Source organism: Protomyctophum parallelum, assembly GCF_964188405.1.
Source record: "Protomyctophum parallelum genome assembly, chromosome: 14".
Taxonomy (NCBI): domain Eukaryota; kingdom Metazoa; phylum Chordata; class Actinopteri; order Myctophiformes; family Myctophidae; genus Protomyctophum; species Protomyctophum parallelum.
In genome coordinates, this window is record NC_139709.1 from 37071557 (window position 1) to 37091243 (window position 19687).

General features: G+C 45.4%; 1 protein-coding gene across 6 annotated transcripts in view; it reads right to left on the reverse strand.

Moving 5' to 3' along the window:
• Positions 1 to 11252: 11252 nt before the first annotated feature.
• The window catches only part of rasal2 (RAS protein activator like 2), a 103937-nt gene continuing 95502 nt past the window's right edge, over positions 11253 to 19687 (reverse strand). For all 6 annotated transcript variants that reach the window (XM_083782908.1, XM_083782906.1, XM_083782907.1 and 3 more), the window contains 5 exons: positions 18980 to 19571; positions 18545 to 18670; positions 17663 to 17865; positions 16517 to 16604; positions 11253 to 12855 (listed from right to left, as the gene is read on the reverse strand). In XM_083782908.1, coding sequence (XP_083639034.1) covers positions 12685 to 12855; positions 16517 to 16604; positions 17663 to 17865; positions 18545 to 18670; positions 18980 to 19571 — 1180 coding nt within the window. In that variant the 3' untranslated portion in view covers positions 11253 to 12684. The remainder of the gene's footprint in view (positions 12856 to 16516; positions 16605 to 17662; positions 17866 to 18544; positions 18671 to 18979; positions 19572 to 19687) is intronic.

Genomic DNA, 19687 nt, shown 5'->3' on the forward strand with positions numbered 1-19687 from the left:
ACCATGGACTATAGCCTTTTGCTTTTCCTTGATTTTCACCTTTAAAAAATCCTCAACAATGATGAAGAATCGCACACTATAGCGCGCCGCTCAATGACCTGAGACCATGGACCAATGAATGAAATACAACACATTGAGCAGGGCACTGCAGGGAGTTGAACCCCGTTCCGGTAAACCAGAAGTCCGACACCAGTGCCTTAGTTTTTGTGTTGTTGTTCATTTAAAGGTCCAGGTGTGCATACGCATGTGCCCCTGTGTGTGTAGGTGCATGTGTGCATGTGTGTGCACGCTTCAATGACCACTGTTGGACCCAATGGCGATCAAGGACCTCAGGGAGCCACCCATAATTCACAACAGTCACAGCGAACTCTGTTGCATCACAACTGGTGGCCAACAGTCGTAACCAACACCGCCACGACCCACAGGAGAATACCATCGCACAGTGGTATCAGAACAACCACAATCAGCCAGCCCTCAAACCAAACCCTTCGACCTAGAAGAACTCAAAACTGCAATGGGAAAGTTGAAACCCGGAAAAGCAGCAGGGATTGATGACATACTGGCAGAAATTATACAGCACCTGGAACCTAACGCAAAGACCTGGCTCGTGGGGATGCTGAACACATGCATGGCACAGAAAACCATCCCTTCTGTCTGGAGAAAAGCCAAAGTGGTTGCAATCCCCAAACCTGGCAAAGACCCATCATCCTCAAAGAGCTACCGACCCATTTCCCTCCTCTGCATCACCTACAAGAGAGGCTGCTACTCCAACGCCTCATACCACTCATAGACACCAAGCTGACTAAAGACCAAGCTGGTTTCCGTCCCGTCCTGTGCTGGACAGAGCTCAACCTCACCCAACACATTGAGGATGGGTTTGAGGGAAAACAAATAACTGGAGCAGCAACTGGAGGGCGAAGCAAGCACGCAGGCAGCTTGTGCCTGCCTGCGTGCCTGCCTGCCTTCCTCATGTGGAAGCTGCATAGTTGAGTTTGTGTGTGTGTTTCTTTTTCTGTCTTTCTTTCTTAGGACGAAGATCAAGGTAGACGCCGTTGGAAGGCTCAACACAAGCCGATGCCCCTAGAGATCCATCCCAAAGCTTCCCTCAGGGAGTCCAGCAAGCCAGCTAGCCAGCAAGCCCGCCCAGTCAGCCAACGCAGCCAGCCAGCTCCGCCAGTCAGCCAGTGTAGAAAGTCAGGCTGCCAAGCCAGCGTACATCAGCCCTTGCAGTCAACCATTGTAGCCATACCAGCCTTGCTCAGTCAGCTCAGCCAGGCCTCTCTCGAGGCCTGGCTCTCTGTCTGCCTGGCCCGGTCTGCCCCGCCCTGCCTTGCAGCAACAGAACCAGCCTTGCTGGCAAGCCAGCCAGCTCAGAATACGAGCTCAGCAAGCCAGCGCAGCTGGCAAGCACGCAGTTAGTCTAAACCAGTTTCAGACTGGCAGGCCAAGGCAGACAGACAGGAAGACCGAGGCGCCTAGGCAGGCAGACAGGCCAGGAAGGCAACAAAGTGCAGGCAGGGGGACTGTCCGGCCTAAGGCTGCGCTGCAAGGGTTGGAGCCTGGCCAGCTCCTGCTGGTCTAGACTGAGTGGCTGTGGCTGCACAGTAAGGCTGCGGTAACCTAGTCTGGGCTTGCTGCTGCACTGGCTTGCTCAGCTCGCATTCTGAGCTGGCTGGCTTTCCAGAAAGGCTGGTTCTGTTGCTGCAAGGCAGGGCAGGGCAGACCGGGCCAGTCCGAGAGCCAGGCCTCAAGAGAGGCCTGGCTGAGCTGACTGAGCAAGGCTGGTATGGCTGCAATGGCTGACTGCAAGGGCTGATATGCTCTGGCTTGGCAGCCTGACTTTCTACACTGGCTGACTGGCGGAGCTGACTGGCTGCGTTGGCTGACTGGGCAGGCTTGCTGGCTAGCTGGCTTGCTGTGCTCCCTGAGGGAAGCTTTGGGATGGATCTCTAGGGGCATCGGCTAGTGTTGAGCCTTCCTATGGCGTCTACCTTGATCTCCGTCCTAAGAAAGAAAGACAGAAAAAGAAAGACACACAAACCCAACTATGCAGCTTCCACCTGAGGAACCGAGACGCGAGAAAAGAACTGAGCGTCACTTGGGATGGTCACAAACTCTCCAACCATACCCACCCCATGTATCTTGGAGTTACACTGGACAGGACACTCTTCTTCAAAAAAACACCTGGAGAACACAAAAGCCACGGTCAACACCCACAATAACATCCTGTGAAAACTAGTGAACTCCCAAGTGGGGCGCAGACCCACAAACAATCCGTGCAACTGCCATGGCCCTGTCTTTCTCTACAGCAGAGTATGCCTGCTCAAGCTGGAGCCGATCACGTCACACCAAATTGGTCGACACAGCCCTAAATGACACCTGTCGCATCATCACGGGATGGGTCAAGACAACACCTGTCCCGTCCGTGCCTTTATGCGCTAGCCGGCACCTCCCCCCGCACATCAGACGACTGTGTAACGCTCAAGATGAATGGAAAACACAGGAGATAGACAGTGAAGTCTGGAATGAAATGATAGAGAACACCTCACACACACAGTTTCCTTTCGTGGCCGTTTACATTCGAGGGTCTCCGGTCCTCTCGAACGGAACAGTTTAACGTCATGCCCAGGACGAAAAGATATAGAGAACACCATAATGACAAATAACAGCAGGAAGGCATGGGCCACAATCCACCGTCTTGGCAAAGACCACACCACCCATAATTCACAACGGTCACAGCAAACTCTGTTGCATCACAACTGGTGTAGGTATTGGATGGAGCCCGCACACCACAGGTATAAGAAAGACGTGATGCAGAGGAGGGAAATGGGTCGGTAGCTCTTCGGGGATAATGGGTCTTTGCCAGGTTTAGGGATTGCAACTACTCCAGCCTTTTTCCAAACAGAAGGGATGGTTTTCTGTGCTATGCATGTGTTCAGCATCCCCACAAGCCAGGTCCTTGCGATAGGTCCCAGGTGCTGTATCATTTCTGCCAGTATGCCATCAATCCCTGCTGCTTTTCCGGGTTTCAACTTTCCCATTGCAGTTTCACGTTCTTCTAAGTCGAAGGGTTTGGTTTGAGGGCTGGCTGATTGTGGTTGGTCTGATACCACTGTGCGATGGTATTCTATGTGGGTCGGTGGCGGTGTTGGTTACAACTGTTGGCCACCAGTTGTGACCAAGACCGCCACCGACCCACAGGAGAATACCATCGCACAGTGGTATCAGACCAACCACAATCAGCCAGCCCTCAAACCAAACCCTTCGACCTAGAAGAACTTGAAACTGCAATGGGAAAGTTGAAACCCGGAAAAGCAGCAGGGATTGATGACCTACTGGCAGAAATGTTACAGCACCTGGGACCCAACGCAAAGACCTGGCTTGTGGGGATGCTGAACACATGCATAGCACAGAAAACCATCCCTTCTGTCTGGGAAAAGGCCAAAGTGGTTGCAATCCCTAAACCTGGCAAAGACCCATTATCCACAAAGAGCTACCGACCCATTTCCCTCTGCATCACCTACAAGGCTATATGAGAAGCTGCTACTCCAACGCCTTGTTGCCACTCATAGATACCAAGCTGACTAAAGACCAAGCTGGTTTCCGTCCCAGCCGCTCCTGTGCTGGACAGAGCTCAACCTCACCCAACACATTGAGGATGGGTTTGAGGGGAAACAAATAACTGGAGCAGCATTCAGAGATCTCTCTGCTGCCTACGACACTGTCCAACACTGCACAATGGTCAGGAAAAGCCTCCTCAACAACAGGCGCTTCTATGTCCAGTTAAATGACCAGAGGAGTAAATGGAAAGCCCAAAAGAACGGCCTCCAACAAGGTAGCCTGCTCGCCCCCCTCCTTTTCAATATCTACACAAACGACCAGCCACTACCCAATGCCTAATGCCAGCGTTTCATCTACGCCGACAACCTATGCATTACGACCCAACAAGCAGACTTCCAGAAGATTGAGTCTGTCCTTGAAAGTGGCCTCCAAGAAATGTCAAGCTACTACAATACAACCACCTGAAACCCAACCTATAGAGAACACCTCACACACACATAATTTCCTTTCGTGGCCGTTTACATTCGAGGGTCGCTGGTCCTCTCGAACGGAACAGTTTAACGTCATGCCCAGGACGAAAAGATATAGAGAACACCAACATGTCAAATAACAGCAGGAAGGCATGGGCCACAATCCACCGTCTTGGCAAAAACCACACCACCCATAATTCACAACGGTCACAGCAAACTCTGTTGCATCACAACTGGTGTAGGTATTGGATGGAGCCCGCACACCACAGGTATAAGAAAGACGTTCTTTGTTGAAATACTGACAGCGTTTCGATCCATTTGATCTTCATCAGGTCATGTGTACACAAAACATACACTTTTATACTAAGGGAGTGCCCCCATTAAACAATCAAAATACCACATTTTGGTGCCCCTCCCATCACTGCAGGTGTGACACGTCAACCCTGAGTGAGTAGGTGGGGACCCAGACATATTGATGTAAATATAGTCTGTTCAGAAATTGTAGTGCCTCTCATAGAGCTTGTAGGTGATGCAGAGGAGGGAAATGGGTCGGTAGCTCTTCGGGGATAATGGGTCTTTGCCAGGTTTAGGGATTGCAACTACTCCAGCCTTTTTCCAAACAGAAGGGATGGTTTTCTGTGCTATGCATGTGTTCAGCATCCCCACAAGCCAGGTCCTTGCGATAGGTCCCAGGTGCTGTATCATTTCTGCCAGTATGCCATCAATCCCTGCTGCTTTTCCGGGTTTCAACTTTCCCATTGCAGTTTCACGTTCTTCTAAGTCGAAGGGTTTGGTTTGAGGGCTGGCTGATTGTGGTTGGTCTGATACCACTGTGCGATGGTATTCTATGTGGGTCGGTGGCGGTGTTGGTTACAACTGTTGGCCACCAGTTGTGACCAAGACCGCCACCGACCCACAGGAGAATACCATCGCACAGTGGTATCAGACCAACCACAATCAGCCAGCCCTCAAACCAAACCCTTCGACCTAGAAGAACTTGAAACTGCAATGGGAAAGTTGAAACCCGGAAAAGCAGCAGGGATTGATGACCTACTGGCAGAAATGTTACAGCACCTGGGACCCAACGCAAAGACCTGGCTTGTGGGGATGCTGAACACATGCATAGCACAGAAAACCATCCCTTCTGTCTGGGAAAAGGCCAACGTGGTTGCAATCCCTAAACCTGGCATAGACCCATTATCCACAAAGAGCTACCGACCCATTTCCCTCTGCATCACCTACAAGGCTATATGAGAAGCTGCTACTCCAACGCCTTGTTGCCACTCATAGATACCAAGCTGACTAAAGACCAAGCTGGTTTCCGTCCCAGCCGCTCCTGTGCTGGACAGAGCTCAACCTCACCCAACACATTGAGGATGGGTTTGAGGGGAAACAAATAACTGGAGCAGCATTCAGAGATCTCTCTGCTGCCTACGACACTGTCCAACACCGCACAATGGTCAGGAAAAGCCTCCTCAACAACAGGCGCTTCTATGTTCAGTTAAATGACCAGAGGAGTAAATGGAAAGCCGAAAAGAACGGCCTCCCACAAGGTAGCGCGCTCGCCCCCCTCCTTTTCAATATCTAAACAAACGACCAGCCACTTGAAACCCAACCCATCAAAAACCCAACTATGCAGCTTCCACCTGAGGAACCGAGACGCAAAAAAAGAACTGAGCATCACAAACTCTCAAACCATACCCACCCCATGTAACTTGGAGTTACACTGGACAGTTTAACGTCATGCCCAGGACGAAAAGTTATAGAGAACACCAACATGACAAACCCTACACTTAAACCCTCTATATTTAATAAAAAACAATTCTGGACAGGAATCCTGTATTGCAGGGGTGCCCAAAAGGTACATCGTGATCTACCAGTAATCACAAAGGCTGTGCAGGTAGACCATATGGCATGCCCCTGTATATAATCTATCACTTGAATTAAGGTGACTTGACACCAGCTCAAATGTTGCACACAAACATCAGTAGCAAAAGTACAAAGTTATTGTGACAGTAATAATTGCTATAGTGTGTGTTCAGTAACAGGAATATTCCTGTCTCTCCAGCTCTTTAATAAATAGAAAAGGGTTTAATCAGGAGTTGTAGTAGCCACAGGATAATCTAAGCGGTGGATATTGCTCTTGTCTTCATGTCTTTATGTATGTAAATTGTCTTGTTGTTTGTGTCAAATGCGTGTATATGTGTTCTGCATATACTTGGCTGCTGTGTTGCAAGATAATGGGAGTTACTGATACTATGGGAGTGAATGGGAGTGAAAGGGAGGTACTGTTACTATGGGACTGATACTATGGGAGTGCATGGGAGTGAATGGGAGGTATTGTTACTATGGGACTGATACTATTTGAGTGAATGGGAGTGAATGGGAGGTACTGTTACTATGGGACTGATACGATGAGAGTGAATGGGACTGAATGGGGTGTACTGTTACTATGTGACTGAATGGGAGTGAATAAAAGTGAATGGGAGTGAATGGGACTGAATGAGAGGTACCGTTACTATGGGACTGTGTTTAACAAAAAACTGGAGAGACCGGGAGACCTCTGTTAATGAACAAACACTATAGCAATGATTTTGTCACAATATAGAGCTATTTAACACTGTTACTGAACACACACTATAGCAATGATTACTGTCACACTATAGAGCTATTTAACACTGTTACTGAACACACACTATAGCAATGATTACTGTCACACTATAGAGCTATTTAACACTGTTACTGAACACACACTATAGCAATGATTACTGTCACACTATAGAGCTATTTAACACTGTTACTGAACACACACTATAGCAATGATTACTGTCACACTATAGAGCTATTTAACACTGTTACTGAACACACACTATAGCAATGATTACTGTCACACTATAGAGCTATTTAACACTGTTACTGAACACACACTCTATAGCAATGATTACTGTCACAATACAGAGCAATTTAATTTAGGTAACCAAATTGACCCCAATAGTAGATCTTTACACTCTCAATAGTTCAATTGTTGTTAAGCATCTGCTTAATTTCCAAAAAACTACACAATTAGAGAATGTAGAAGATTGCTACTTTTGATCCTTGGATTTTATAATGCTGATTGTAGCATAGCGATAGTGGTTAGTGACTGAGCTTTGTTAACATGAGTGCCCGGGATCGTTTCCCACCAATTTCAAAGAATGTTTGTTGCTTCGTGCCAATTTTCACAGAATGTTTGTCCTTTTACCTACCAGACAATACTCTTCTCACCTCTAGTCGATTATTTATTCAGCGTTTGAGCCACGGACCAACATTTGAGGCCATCTAGTCTCTCAGACCCATTTGAGCCACTGACCACCATTGTGAGAGTCTATTAATGTGAAATGGTGGTCCGTGGCTCAAACATGTTATCACTTTTGAAGTTACTTGTTGTGTTTAGATATGTAAATACTACTCTTTAAAGCCGTGTTTCGGTAGTCGAGTGGGTACTGTCGACGGTTAGTAAACATTGAGGCCGGGCATAGTTGTTTATAAACCTTCGACACTAACCATTCGGCTACTGAAACACTGTTTTACAGTTTCGTACAAACATCATATATAAACATCATAACAAGTAACTTCAAGTGATAGACGTTTGAACACACAAACAACAACAGCGTTAAGTATTAAATAACATTTATCACTTACTTGCTCCGAAGACCGATGGTGACGTGGCACTTCCAAACAAACACTGACCAAACCTACCTCCACGCGTCTCTTCCGTATTTGAGGGCGGCGGCACTTCCTTCCGGTGTGAGGCCACGCCCGCGAGATTTAACCGGGAATTGATTGTAGTCATATTGTAGTCATATTGCCCCTACGTTACATCCGGGTCCCTTGGTCCCATCCGCTTCTAATGCAAAATAGCTAGGCCTACATATGAACGCGTGAATCTTTTTTTTTTTTTACAATAACGTTATTTGTCAGAAAGGAAGCCATTGAGGGTTAAAATGGGTCTTAATGCTTCCAACTCATATAACTGTCACCAACAACACTTTTAATGATATTACATGAAGCAGACAGCCCTGTGATGAAACCTTTAGCATTACACTGTGGTTAATACGTTTTTATTCACAATGGAATGTTATTGTACTCTTAATATATCATGGTGTAGCACAGCACAGTATATTCATATTTCAATCGATCTGGGATGTTAAAATTGTGCAAAACTCTGTTCAATGAATGGCCTCTTCTGCTACATTAAAATTACTAAACATTAAACGTTACTTATACCTGTTATTGAGACTCCTATAGAGCATGTTGACATGGATAGCTTGGTTAGTAGTATCTCTGTTAGTTAATGCAGTTTGATTGATTCAATTAATAGCCTATTTTATTAGACAAAAATGTAGAACAGTAGTGTCATAGAGTGGAAAATGCCATTTGGTTTAATGTCACAGAATGCAGTGCCACGTAGAGCAGCATGATAAATGGTTAACTTTATAGTGTGTTCAAAAATGGCAGATCTGCAAGTTCAGTGTCTTGAATGAGATGTGCTGTGAGTTTGCATATCTGCTATTGTCCAGCATAGGACCGTTGCACAGTGAAGTATAGACAAGGCTTTAGGATTTATAAGTCGTTTTTAGAATATAATAGAATATTCACTCCAGTGAATAGCATTTATCCATTTAGATAACTTTTTGATGTTATTTAATTACTTATTTTTTACACAGAAACATAATGTGTGTCTTTACAATAACTGTAATGTAATAATAATACTAATAATGTAATGTAATAATTATTAATTAAATAACCTTATTTTATTCTGAAGGCAACCGGATGTCTTAAATTAGCTAGCTCTCAGACAGGAAGTTCTAAATTAGCTCAAAAGACGGAGCCCGGGTTAGGAGCTAGCAGATAATGTTTCCGGTTGGCGGTTGCCTTCAGAATAAGAGTCAAATGCATAATTGTAGGCTACCCGTATGTCTTTTTAACCATATGGGCCCTATTATGTTTGTCTTAAATTATGCCCATAAAACGCCACCATCTTATGCGTTATCCATAATCTGCAAGTCGCACTGAGCGCACACACAAAGGCTTACGACTCGTCAGCATAGGCCTATTTTACACATTGCCAGTGTTCATGAATTAATTAAGGGCGCAATGCTTCTGCTATGCCCCTTAAAAAGCACTTGCCACATACAAATGCTTGATTTGACACTAGAGCCGATCACGGGCCTGCTCAGCAGTATTGCCATATCTGTTTATTATAAGCAATATGGGCTTTTTCTGTAAAGTTGCTTGTAAATATTGGTATGGGTTGCGATTTTGCTTATTGTCTCCACTAGGCTGAAGGCATGGGGAGAGAGTATGTTTTGCACTCACACTCCTTGGATGGCAACGATGAACCTCTGCCCCAAATTTTCCAGAACGGCCTGTTATAGCGCCACCAGGAGGCCGACTTTTGAAAAACAAGTTTTTTGATAATACTCCTCCAGATTCTCTCCAAAACTCCCGCAAATTGTTACACACTATCTCTATAGTCATGTGTTCAAGACGGATCTGTCCGATATTTCATATTCCATCCTAATGAGCTAACATTGGCTTTCAAAGTTTGCAGGATTGGCCTTTCACGCACTTTCCTACTAGGCTGAGGAATATATCCTACACTTTTCACATTGGCCTGTTATAGCGCCACCAACAGGTGGATTTTTGCAAAACACATATGGAACAGATGCCTCAAATCATCCAATTGCCATCCAAGGTGTAAGAAGAAATGGCACCCTTTTCACATTGGCCTATTATAGCGCCACCAGGAGGCCACAACCTGACCTGCACTGGTGGAGACCTGTGGAGTTATGTATGGAGTTATGGAGGAGCGGTTGGCACCGCTCAAAAATAATCTGTATGAACACAGAGCAACATAAATGACAGGCAGATTTTATTGTCAACACACACACTGAACAGACAGACAGGAAATGATGCAACGTGTCCGAAATGATGGAGCCTACATCGTAGGCTACAAGGTGGTTTGTGTAACAAGAAAAAATATGTTTATGTTGTGTCTTTGATGATGTTTTTGTTGTGGATGTGTTCGTGTTATGTTGTGTGTTTGCTGTGTTTGTTTACGTTGTGTTGTTTATGCAGATAAACAAGTCAACAGATAACAGCAGTATCTTAAAGGAGCATAAGTCTTTTTGATATGTGGGTCATTTGTCACTCTTGTTTATGATTTAATTCCTCTTATTTTATCTTTACCAATTATTGAGATATATCGGCCTATTCAAAACATATCGTAAACATCTCAAAATGGTCAGTTCCTCAATATGATAGTTTGAAGGCGTTCTCATGCACTTATACTAATTAAAGTCCAATATCTCTGCTGTCCAGAGGAAACCTCATAACTCAATAAAATGTAAATTTTTCAGGAAATGAAAAATATTATTTTTTAAGGAAATTAATAAAACCATATATTTTTTAAACGGTGCAATACTGCTTCATCAAAGTTGTTGTTGTGACATTAGATATTGGAGTGAGCTGTTTTAGCAGACAGTTTGAGGGTCCAATGAGGTTAAGAGGTTTTGTCCAAAGCGTTTTTTACTACTTTCCATTGGTTCAATATTTTTTAAACAACACACAGACGTTCAATAGCACTGATTTATGGAAAAATAAATAGTTATGATGTTTCCTACAGACAGCAACGATGTTATGCATGTATTTGCATGGACAGTATAGGGGAGGTTAGCTGAAACAGTCCTATATGCATGTATTTGCATTATTGCATACATGGGACTGTAGGGGAGGTTAGCTGAAACAATGGACCTGTATGTGAGAACAGCATAATCAGAACAGCATTTTAATTAATTTACATTTTGTGTGATTGTTTTGCGTCTAATGTTTTGAGGGGCACCTGACTTCATGACAAGGAATAGACCAGCATAAAAAAATTAAAAAAAAACAGTTTTGAAGAATGAATGATACATTTAAAGGTCCAGGTGCATACACACGGGGAATGTTTATTTTGTGATTGATTCACATATTTAAACTGATGTTTATAGTACTACATCGGTACATCCACACAGAACTTGAGTATCATGTGCCGGTAACTCTTTGAACAAGATCAAAAATTGTCTTCAAATAAATGCATCCACCTGTATGAATGAGCTATCGATGTGAAAAATCTGCAACGCATTTTAGGATTTTATGCGTCTTGCACTCGGTAAGTAAGGATGGCAAAAGACCCACATGTCGAAAATAACTGGTATATGTTCATTTAATAACAGTAGTTTGCAACAGTTAAGGTCAAATACAAGTACAAAGGTGGTGGGGAGGATTCACAACAGTATAGGAATAAATTAAATGTCTTTTAATGCAAACCTTTTTTCGCCTGAAACCCCCAAAACTGGCAAAAATATATACATTATATATTTATGTAGTAAAACCGGGCAGGGTAATAAAAAAAATAAAGTAATAAAATTTCACTTTGCTCTGCAACAGCCAATGAAGAAGAAAAAGAAAAAAACAAGTGGGGTTAAACACGGAGTGCATACGTTACGTTTTATTAGTTTGTTTTTGGTTTGTATTGCCCTGCAGTCACGGCTTCTCCAGTCGAATAACTCCATCTGTTCTCCAATGTGCTTTAATCCTTTTGAATTGTTGAAAATCAAAAAAACACCACTTGGTCTAAAAACATAGACGTCTTATAGGCTGATTTATACGTAGTTCTGCACGGAAAATGGCAGCTCTCCGAGCTCACAATGCGCTGTGAGCTTATAGATCTGGCTATTTTCAGAAAATTAAAGACAAACACGCAATTAAGGGTGCGTTCGGAAATGCTCGATCAGATTTCAGTACGTTTATCGACATTCAGAATAGATAACAATGTCATTTGGGGTTTAGCGCGCCACTGAGACATCCCATTATTGATGCGCCACCTCTTTTTCTAACTCGGCACTGCAGCACTGTCGGAGCGTATCTTCGAACGTACCCTCTGTTGCGCGTCGGCACAGCGCCACCAAACAAGTAGCTGATCTACAAAGCACCAGCGACATTCAACTAAGCACAAATCAGGCATCCGTCCCCATCCGTCCAAAAATGACTTCTCTTCGCTCGTCCACACCACACGCCTTAAAATCTCTTTAAAACCACTTCTCTTCTGGCTGCAAATGGCTACTGTAGCTCAGCATTATAAAACATGTTAGCATCTCTGTACACCAAATACAGATAGAACCTATGTACAATACATGTTTATAGATATAGAACTCTATACATATATCCATGCCGTCGGGTGGAAACCTTGTATCTCAATATTTCAAATTTCTTCATCACACAAAAGTAGCAGAAATAGCTGATCTACAAGCGCACAGTTAGTGCGCTGTGCACTTGTAGATTGGCTATTTTCACTATTTTAATGTGTCTTTTTAAATAATGACAAAAGTACAAGATATACGAGCTTTCCACCAGACGGCAACGTCGATCTATTATTGTATCTTTGTAGACCCGACAAAGTCCAGCCAGAGTCACGGAGCCTCCGCAGAAGAGAGGAGGGCGTGTTCTGAGCAGGCGTGCGGCCGTGGGGAGGCGAAGCCCCGCCCCCCCATGGTTCAGTGACTTTGTCTGTCCGTCCGTCCGTCTGTCTGTCTGTCCAATCTATCTATCCACTGACGGACGGATGCGTCGACTAGCAGTTGCTGTTGCGGAACTCTCCGTTCTCTGTGATGGACAGCTTGGTGGCGTTGCTAGGTGACTGCAGACCGTTGCGGAGGTTCTGCACGCTGTAGCGCTCCTTCACCTGCGTCAGTGCCGCCATGAGCCGAGAGTTGGCCGCGTCCAGAGAACTGATCCTCTTCTCCTGATGGACGGAGAGAGAGAGAGACAGAGAGAGGGAGGGAGAGAGAGGGATCGGGAGAGAAGATGTGATGCATTGCTCTTATTAACCCAAGGGTAAGACTAGCCTGATTAACAGATTCTAGGACGTCTGAGAACGTCATAAGGACCCCGAAATATTAGTACTATTGATGTGTGAGGACGTCCCAGCGACGCGGGGCGAGATAAGAATATTCAGAATTTTTCCTATTTTTTTTTTTGGCATTTTGCTTTTCGCTTGCCGTATGCTAACGCTCAGTGCAACTATTAGCTTGTCATTGACTCCCATGTTAGCGCGGCGGAAAGAATGACTCGTATCTCCTAATCCAAGGCGCTCTCCGCGGTGATGAATGGATCGATATGCTGGCGCTTCATTTCTGCTCCTCATCCGTCTCTCCGGCAAAATATGAACGTTTTTTGGAGCGTAAAACAATATATTAAGATGATCGGGGATGTGAGGTCCCTTTGTAAAGTCAACTTTTTTAGGCAAGTGTTTCCTGTTTCATGGCTTTCAAAGTAAAAGCGATCAGACAACTCTGGCACTCTATAGCCTTTATTTTGAAGGCACTTCCTGTTCTAAATGTGTTAAGACTATGCGTTGGAAACCAGGCTAGGGTAAGACCACTTTTCTGGAGGTTTGGGTTGTTTTCTTAAAGGTATATTCAGTGATTTCACTCAAAAAACCTTAGGTTTCGTTTTTGGCTGTGGGACCCAGCCTTTCGTCCAATCAGGATAGAGAGTCAAAAACGAGGTTTTTTGACCCCCAGGGGTTAACTGGGGACAGGGAGGAACTCCTTATATGGCCAGCACACTCTATAGTAGGGAGGATTATCACAACAAAACAAAAAAATAAGTGATATTTGAATTAAGTGAAATCACTGAATATACCTTTAAATTGTTATGATCAAACTAGTCCATTCTATGAATTATTTCGCTCCGTTGTGCAGTTTAATAATAAAATTGACTTCCATTGTAACTGGGAAAACGTCAAAGTCACTCTTTTAGCACATAAACGAATGCAACAAAAGCTGATTGTAGGTATGCCTACGCCAACTGACTCACTTCTGTTCGTGTTGAGTAAAAAAACTATCTGATTGGTCCAAATCTGTACACCCACTCCGGAGGAGGTAAACAAACAGATTTGATTTGATGTTGTCCGCTTGTCGCTAAAAACATACACAAATGGACGTGTTTGAGGGAGACAATTTAGAAGACCCTTTAGGAGAAGTGTCTGACTGTGTCTGGGACTGCTCGTCTGCCCGGCTGCAGCTGGGTGCCTCTCAAACAGCGTAGCGAAATAATTCATGGAATGGACTAGTTTGCTCATAACAAGGTAAGAAAACAACCCAAATTTATACTATAGATACTTTTTCCACCACTGCTAGAAACACTAATTATGTGTGCCGACTAGACAACTGTCCCAGTTTTCACCACAATTAAAATAATAGTTGTTACTGACTCATCAGTTGCATAGATGTTTATCAACTTCTGTTCATAAACATGCTCACCTAGCCTGGCATAGCCAGCCTGCTTTCTAGTCTAGAGGGGTGGGCGCGCAAGGAGCAACTGCTGGTGCATATTGGATCTCTGCTTAATATTAGCGTCCAAACTTGGGGGTCCTGGACAGGAAAACGCTTGAGAACTACAGCCCGAAGATAGTTGGCTACATAATGTAAAGAGACTGAGATCACACAGATAAAGGGAGGGCAGTGTCGCCATGGGAGGTGGGGGTCTGCCAAATGGGCTGAAAGGCATGCATGTGGTCATGTGACACATCTCCAGCAGAATGATTGGACAGTGTATGGAGGGGAGGGGTTTGAGGTTGGTGGAGCACACACACACACACACACACACACGCCAGGAGTGGCATGATCTGTACAGTAATTGCTTTTATCCTCGAGTCTACTGTGTGTGTGTGTGTGTGTGTGTGTGTGTGTCTGTGAGAGTGTGCATGTGCGTGCATGCGTGTATTGTGTGTGTGAGTGTGTGTGGGTGCGTGCGTGCACGTGCACACACACGTGGATGTACAGTACGTACTCATCATACAAGGCCGGCCAGTATCTATAGAACCACCCAGGTGGGGTGGGGGGTTCGGTGAGGGGGTTGAGGGCGTGGGGCCAGGCTGGGGGCAGGGGCTACATTTACCTGATTGGACGACCTCGGTCGCTTTATTGACCTGGAAGTCACATGGAACATAATGACAGTCATTATGCCTGTACAGTGGCCTCGCTCGCTCAAGGGCCTCACACACCGTCTGCGAACGCCGCGCGTCAAAACAGCCGCCTCCGTTATTTTCAATGAACCTATCGCACACCGGCGGTGTCCGACAAGCGTTCACGCCTCGCCTGACGCTCAGATACGCCACCGTTCTATTTTCCAGGTGTTGCCGCGCGGCAACGCCTGTGCCGCGTCGCTGCGCACCCGGTGTGTGTTGGGCTTCAGAAAGCCAGCAGATCTACAAGCTCACAATGCTTTAAGTCGTGACACCCGGTTGAACTTGTAGATCTGCTATTTTATTTTATTAATATTGTTGAGCGACACCACAGTACCATGAAGTATAAATCAGTCTTCAGTGACCCACAGACACCACTGACTGTATGTTTTGTAAACAAAGTCACTAGTAACTAATATTTGCATCTGAGATGTAGTGGAGTAGAAGTACTGGAAATTGTAAATACTCCAGTAAAGTCAAACACAATGTAGATAGTTACTTTACACCATTTTTTTTTTTTTTTTTTTTTTTTTGCGGCTTACGCCTTTTATTGATTTTTTAAGGGATAGACAGTAGGCTGACAGGAAACGGGAGAGAGATGGGGGGATGACATGCGGTAAATGCCGTGTCGGGTCCGGGAGTCGAACCCGCGGCACACCGCGACTGGATCACCAGTCCGGTGCCCAGACCGTTACGCCACGGCCTGGGCCTACTTTACACCATTGAGCGCCACTTTTTATCCCAACAAACGTGCAGGGATGTTTTACTTAAATTACAAGTAGTTGTGGGTTTTTGGGCAAAAACATGGCTGCTTGTTAAGGACAACCATGTATGACATGTCTGCTGCTTTCCTAGGTCTGCGTGAGGATTTGGAGGACGGTGAATAAACAATCAAAGTCACTTTGAGTGACGGTCCTAACCTGTGGGCCCGGGCCACGAGGACATACATATATACCCCTGCTCCATCTCTCTCGTAAAAGCACAACAATGCCGCTGAGGTTAAGGTATTGTGGTAGTATACTGCCAAAATATTCAAATGAAACAATGGTGGTGAAAATAAACTGATTTCAATGCATCTTAAAAATCTGGTATTTTATTAAAATGTATTCAACGTAACAGCCAATAAGGGACCACCATTCTTACCCCGACATACCTACAGTACATACCTGTGTACCTTAGTTATGTCATCAAGAATGGTGGTCCCTAATTGGCCGGTGGACAACACCGACATACATACATAACCAGCCGATCCCTTATTGGCCAGTGGACAACACCAACATACATACATACCCAGCCAATTGCAGTACTTGCGCACTCTGCTTGCGCAAGTATTAAGCAAAGAATAGTCAAAAGAGTCCAGGCTGGAAACATTATTCTTTTTCATATATCCATCTATAACATTATGATGTATTTTATATTATGGTGTAATGTTTACCTGGGCATCAATGATCTTCTGTTTGGCGTCTATGACAGCCTGCATCTCTGCATGATCTCTCCTTAACTCCTCCTCCACTGCCATCAACCTACATGCGTGCACACATACACACATATTTTAGTCTGCTGAAAAGTTTTAGTCGACTAAATCTACAGTTGATTTTGTCAACAAAGAAATATTTTGGCCTTGATGACGTCTTAATGGCAGATTTTACACTTGGTTGCACGCAATTATCAATCAATCATCAATTACAAAATTGATAAAAATATAGATTTAGTCATCATGGCTTTTTATACAGTTTTTATTTCATTTTCGTCAATGAAAAAAAAAGTAGTTTAGTCGACCAAATGAAAACGTGAGTGGAGATTAGGGCTCAGAAATAAAATAAAATTTGAAGGCCCGAATATTGAATATATTCGAATATGAATTATACTTAATATTTTTATTCTTAATATTTTTGTCCCCATAGAAAATGACTTGTTAGTGTAAAAATCACACCTGTGTGAACCGAGTGGTGCAACTCCCCTCTCCCCCTCCTCTCTCTCTCTCTCTCTCTCTCTCTCTCTCTCTCTGCTCCGTCAGATTAGCTTTATTATGGATATCAATCCGCGTCGCTGAGAACTATTTTTTCATTATTATTTTGGCTCGGCCTTTCCTTCTTTAGCGAACCTAGACCGGGTTGCACAACAGCGGTCCCGTCCACCTCCCATTATACAGGCAAACTAAAAGCTGAATAACTCCTAATCTACGGAGCTCTCCGTGGTTTGGTCAATTAGCGCGATGTTCGGAGGTCTTTGCTGATTATCCGGTGGTCTAGATGGAAACATTGGTGCTTTCTAGAGCAAGGATGGCTATATTTTAGCTTGCTAGCATTGACGCTATTTATCTAAAACTACCTCCCCCCGGCTGGCCAGGGGGAGGTAGTTTTAGAGACCAGGATTACTGCATGTTTTTGTGAGGGTACCTACCCTAGGGGACACGGGGAGAACATGCAAACTCACAGAAAGGCCCTTTCGCCAACCCCCAGTGGGAATCGAACCCAGGACCTTCTAGCTGTGAGACTACCGACTGTGCCACCGTGCCCCCCGGTATATTCAAGGAATATTGAAGTAGAATATTGTTTTCCCAGCCCTAGTGCAGATGTACCTGCATATGACGCTCTTCATCTGGCTGTCCTTGTCCTCCTGCTGCCGACGGAGGCGCTCCTCGCTGTCCTCCAGGCGACACTTGTACTCCAGCAGCAGCTTGTGCATCTGCTGCTCCTGGGCCAGGAGGCGCCGCTCATACTCCTCCAGCCTCCTCCCTGAGGTACGCAGACGCTCCTTCAGCTTACTGATCTCCTGCTCATACTGAGAGGAGAGGAGAGGAGAGGAGAGGAGAGGAGAGGAGAGGAGAGGAGAGGAGAGGAGAGGAGAGGAGAGGAGAGGAGAGGAGAGGAGAGGAGAGGAGAGGAGAGGAGAGGAGAGGAGAGGAGAGGAGAGGAGAGGAGAGGAGAGGAGAGGAGAGGTCATGAAAAATAAATATGGAATATGTAAAAGAAAAAGTTGGCTATATAAAATGCTGTGGTGGGCAGATTCAGTAGGTGTCAGGCAGATTCAGTTGCCTTAGCCTCCCTCATAGCGAGGCGCCGCATTTTGCTTCACGGAAAAATCCTAGCCCCCCTGTCACGACATCCTGGATAAAAGACCTGTCATCATTTATTTACCCAGAATTTCTTTTTTTTTCTAGAACCTGGGACCCTTTTCTTTTATATATTAATTCTTTAACTTAGATTATTTTATATGGTCATCTCTTGCCTACAAGTGTTATTGTCAGTTTTGTTTTGTCATGGATGTTGTTGTTGTTTTTTCATGGACCATGTTCCTTGTATGTCTAAGAAAAAAGAAAAAAACATTATAAAAAAGAAAAAGAAAAAAGAAAATCATAAATGGAATAAGTAAATAGTATGTAGATTGTAGAATTATGAATGGAATAAATAAAATGAAAATGAATTGATTGGTTGATTGATTGCCAGGTGTGCTCAGGTACCTTTTCAGTGGAGGTGTTTCCAGTGGGGGGCGTGTCCTCCTCCTCCTGGTATTGGCCGTTGCTAAGCACCCAGGCTGCCGTCCGCTCCACAGGCGACATGCTCACCGACTCCACCGGAGACTGCACCTGGACGTCACAGGGCAAAATTAGTTTCTGTGCATACCAGTAGTTCCCATCGTGTTATTTTTCCAAGAAAACAAAGAAAGGGAAAAAAGAGGGGGTGGGGGGGGGGGGTTAGGAGATCAAGGCAAGGAAAGAAAATTTAGAAGCTCTGAGTTTCCAGATATTTACAAGCTTGTTTCACAAACAGCACAACCGTCTTCCTTATCTTATATACAGGCTGTACAGCCGTACAACCTAGGGGTCTCTTTTCCACAACAAAAATTACATAGTACTTGATGAGTACGTGTGTGCGTTTGTGTGTGAGCACCGTACCTGCGGTGTTGCCTGCTTGTTCCTAGCAGGTACAGGACTGTCCACAGCGGGCCGGGGTGCAGGCTGCGTGTGCGTGGGCGTGTGCGTGGGCGTCTGCACGGGCGTCTGCACGGGTGTGTGTGTCGGCGTGTGCACGGTTGGCGTGTGCGCCGCCGGCTCCATATTGACGCTACTGCTGTTGCTGCGCAGCGACGAGCTGTGAGGGAGCGACCTCTGGGTCCTGACCCCGCCCCCTGTCCCACCCCCGGCTCCTCCCACCCTGACGATGTGGGCGGTGCCGGCAGCCGCCCCGCCCTGCCGCACCACCGCCACGGCGGTTGGCGTGGTGGCGGGTCTCCGCCCGGGAGCGTTGGAGCCGCGGTCTTCACTGTGTGCCGTGCTCCGCCTACTGCCCACCTCCTCCAGGCTGCTGTTGGACGCCACGCGGCCACCCGGCCGCCCGTCGTCAGAGTCGTCGTTGTTGTTGCTGCTCTCCGTGCTCAGGTTCTCCGAGCTGGACGCCGGCGCGTCCTGGTCCGGTCGCCGCGGCAACAGCGAGGGATGCTGGTTGCTGAGGTGATAGACGGGGTTCTGGAAGGACAGCGGCTGGAGGCTGCAGCGGTGACAAGAGAGAAATACACTGTGTTTACACCAGGACTACAATACACTTTATTTACACCAGGACTACAATACACTTTATTTACAACAGGACTACAATACACTGTGTTT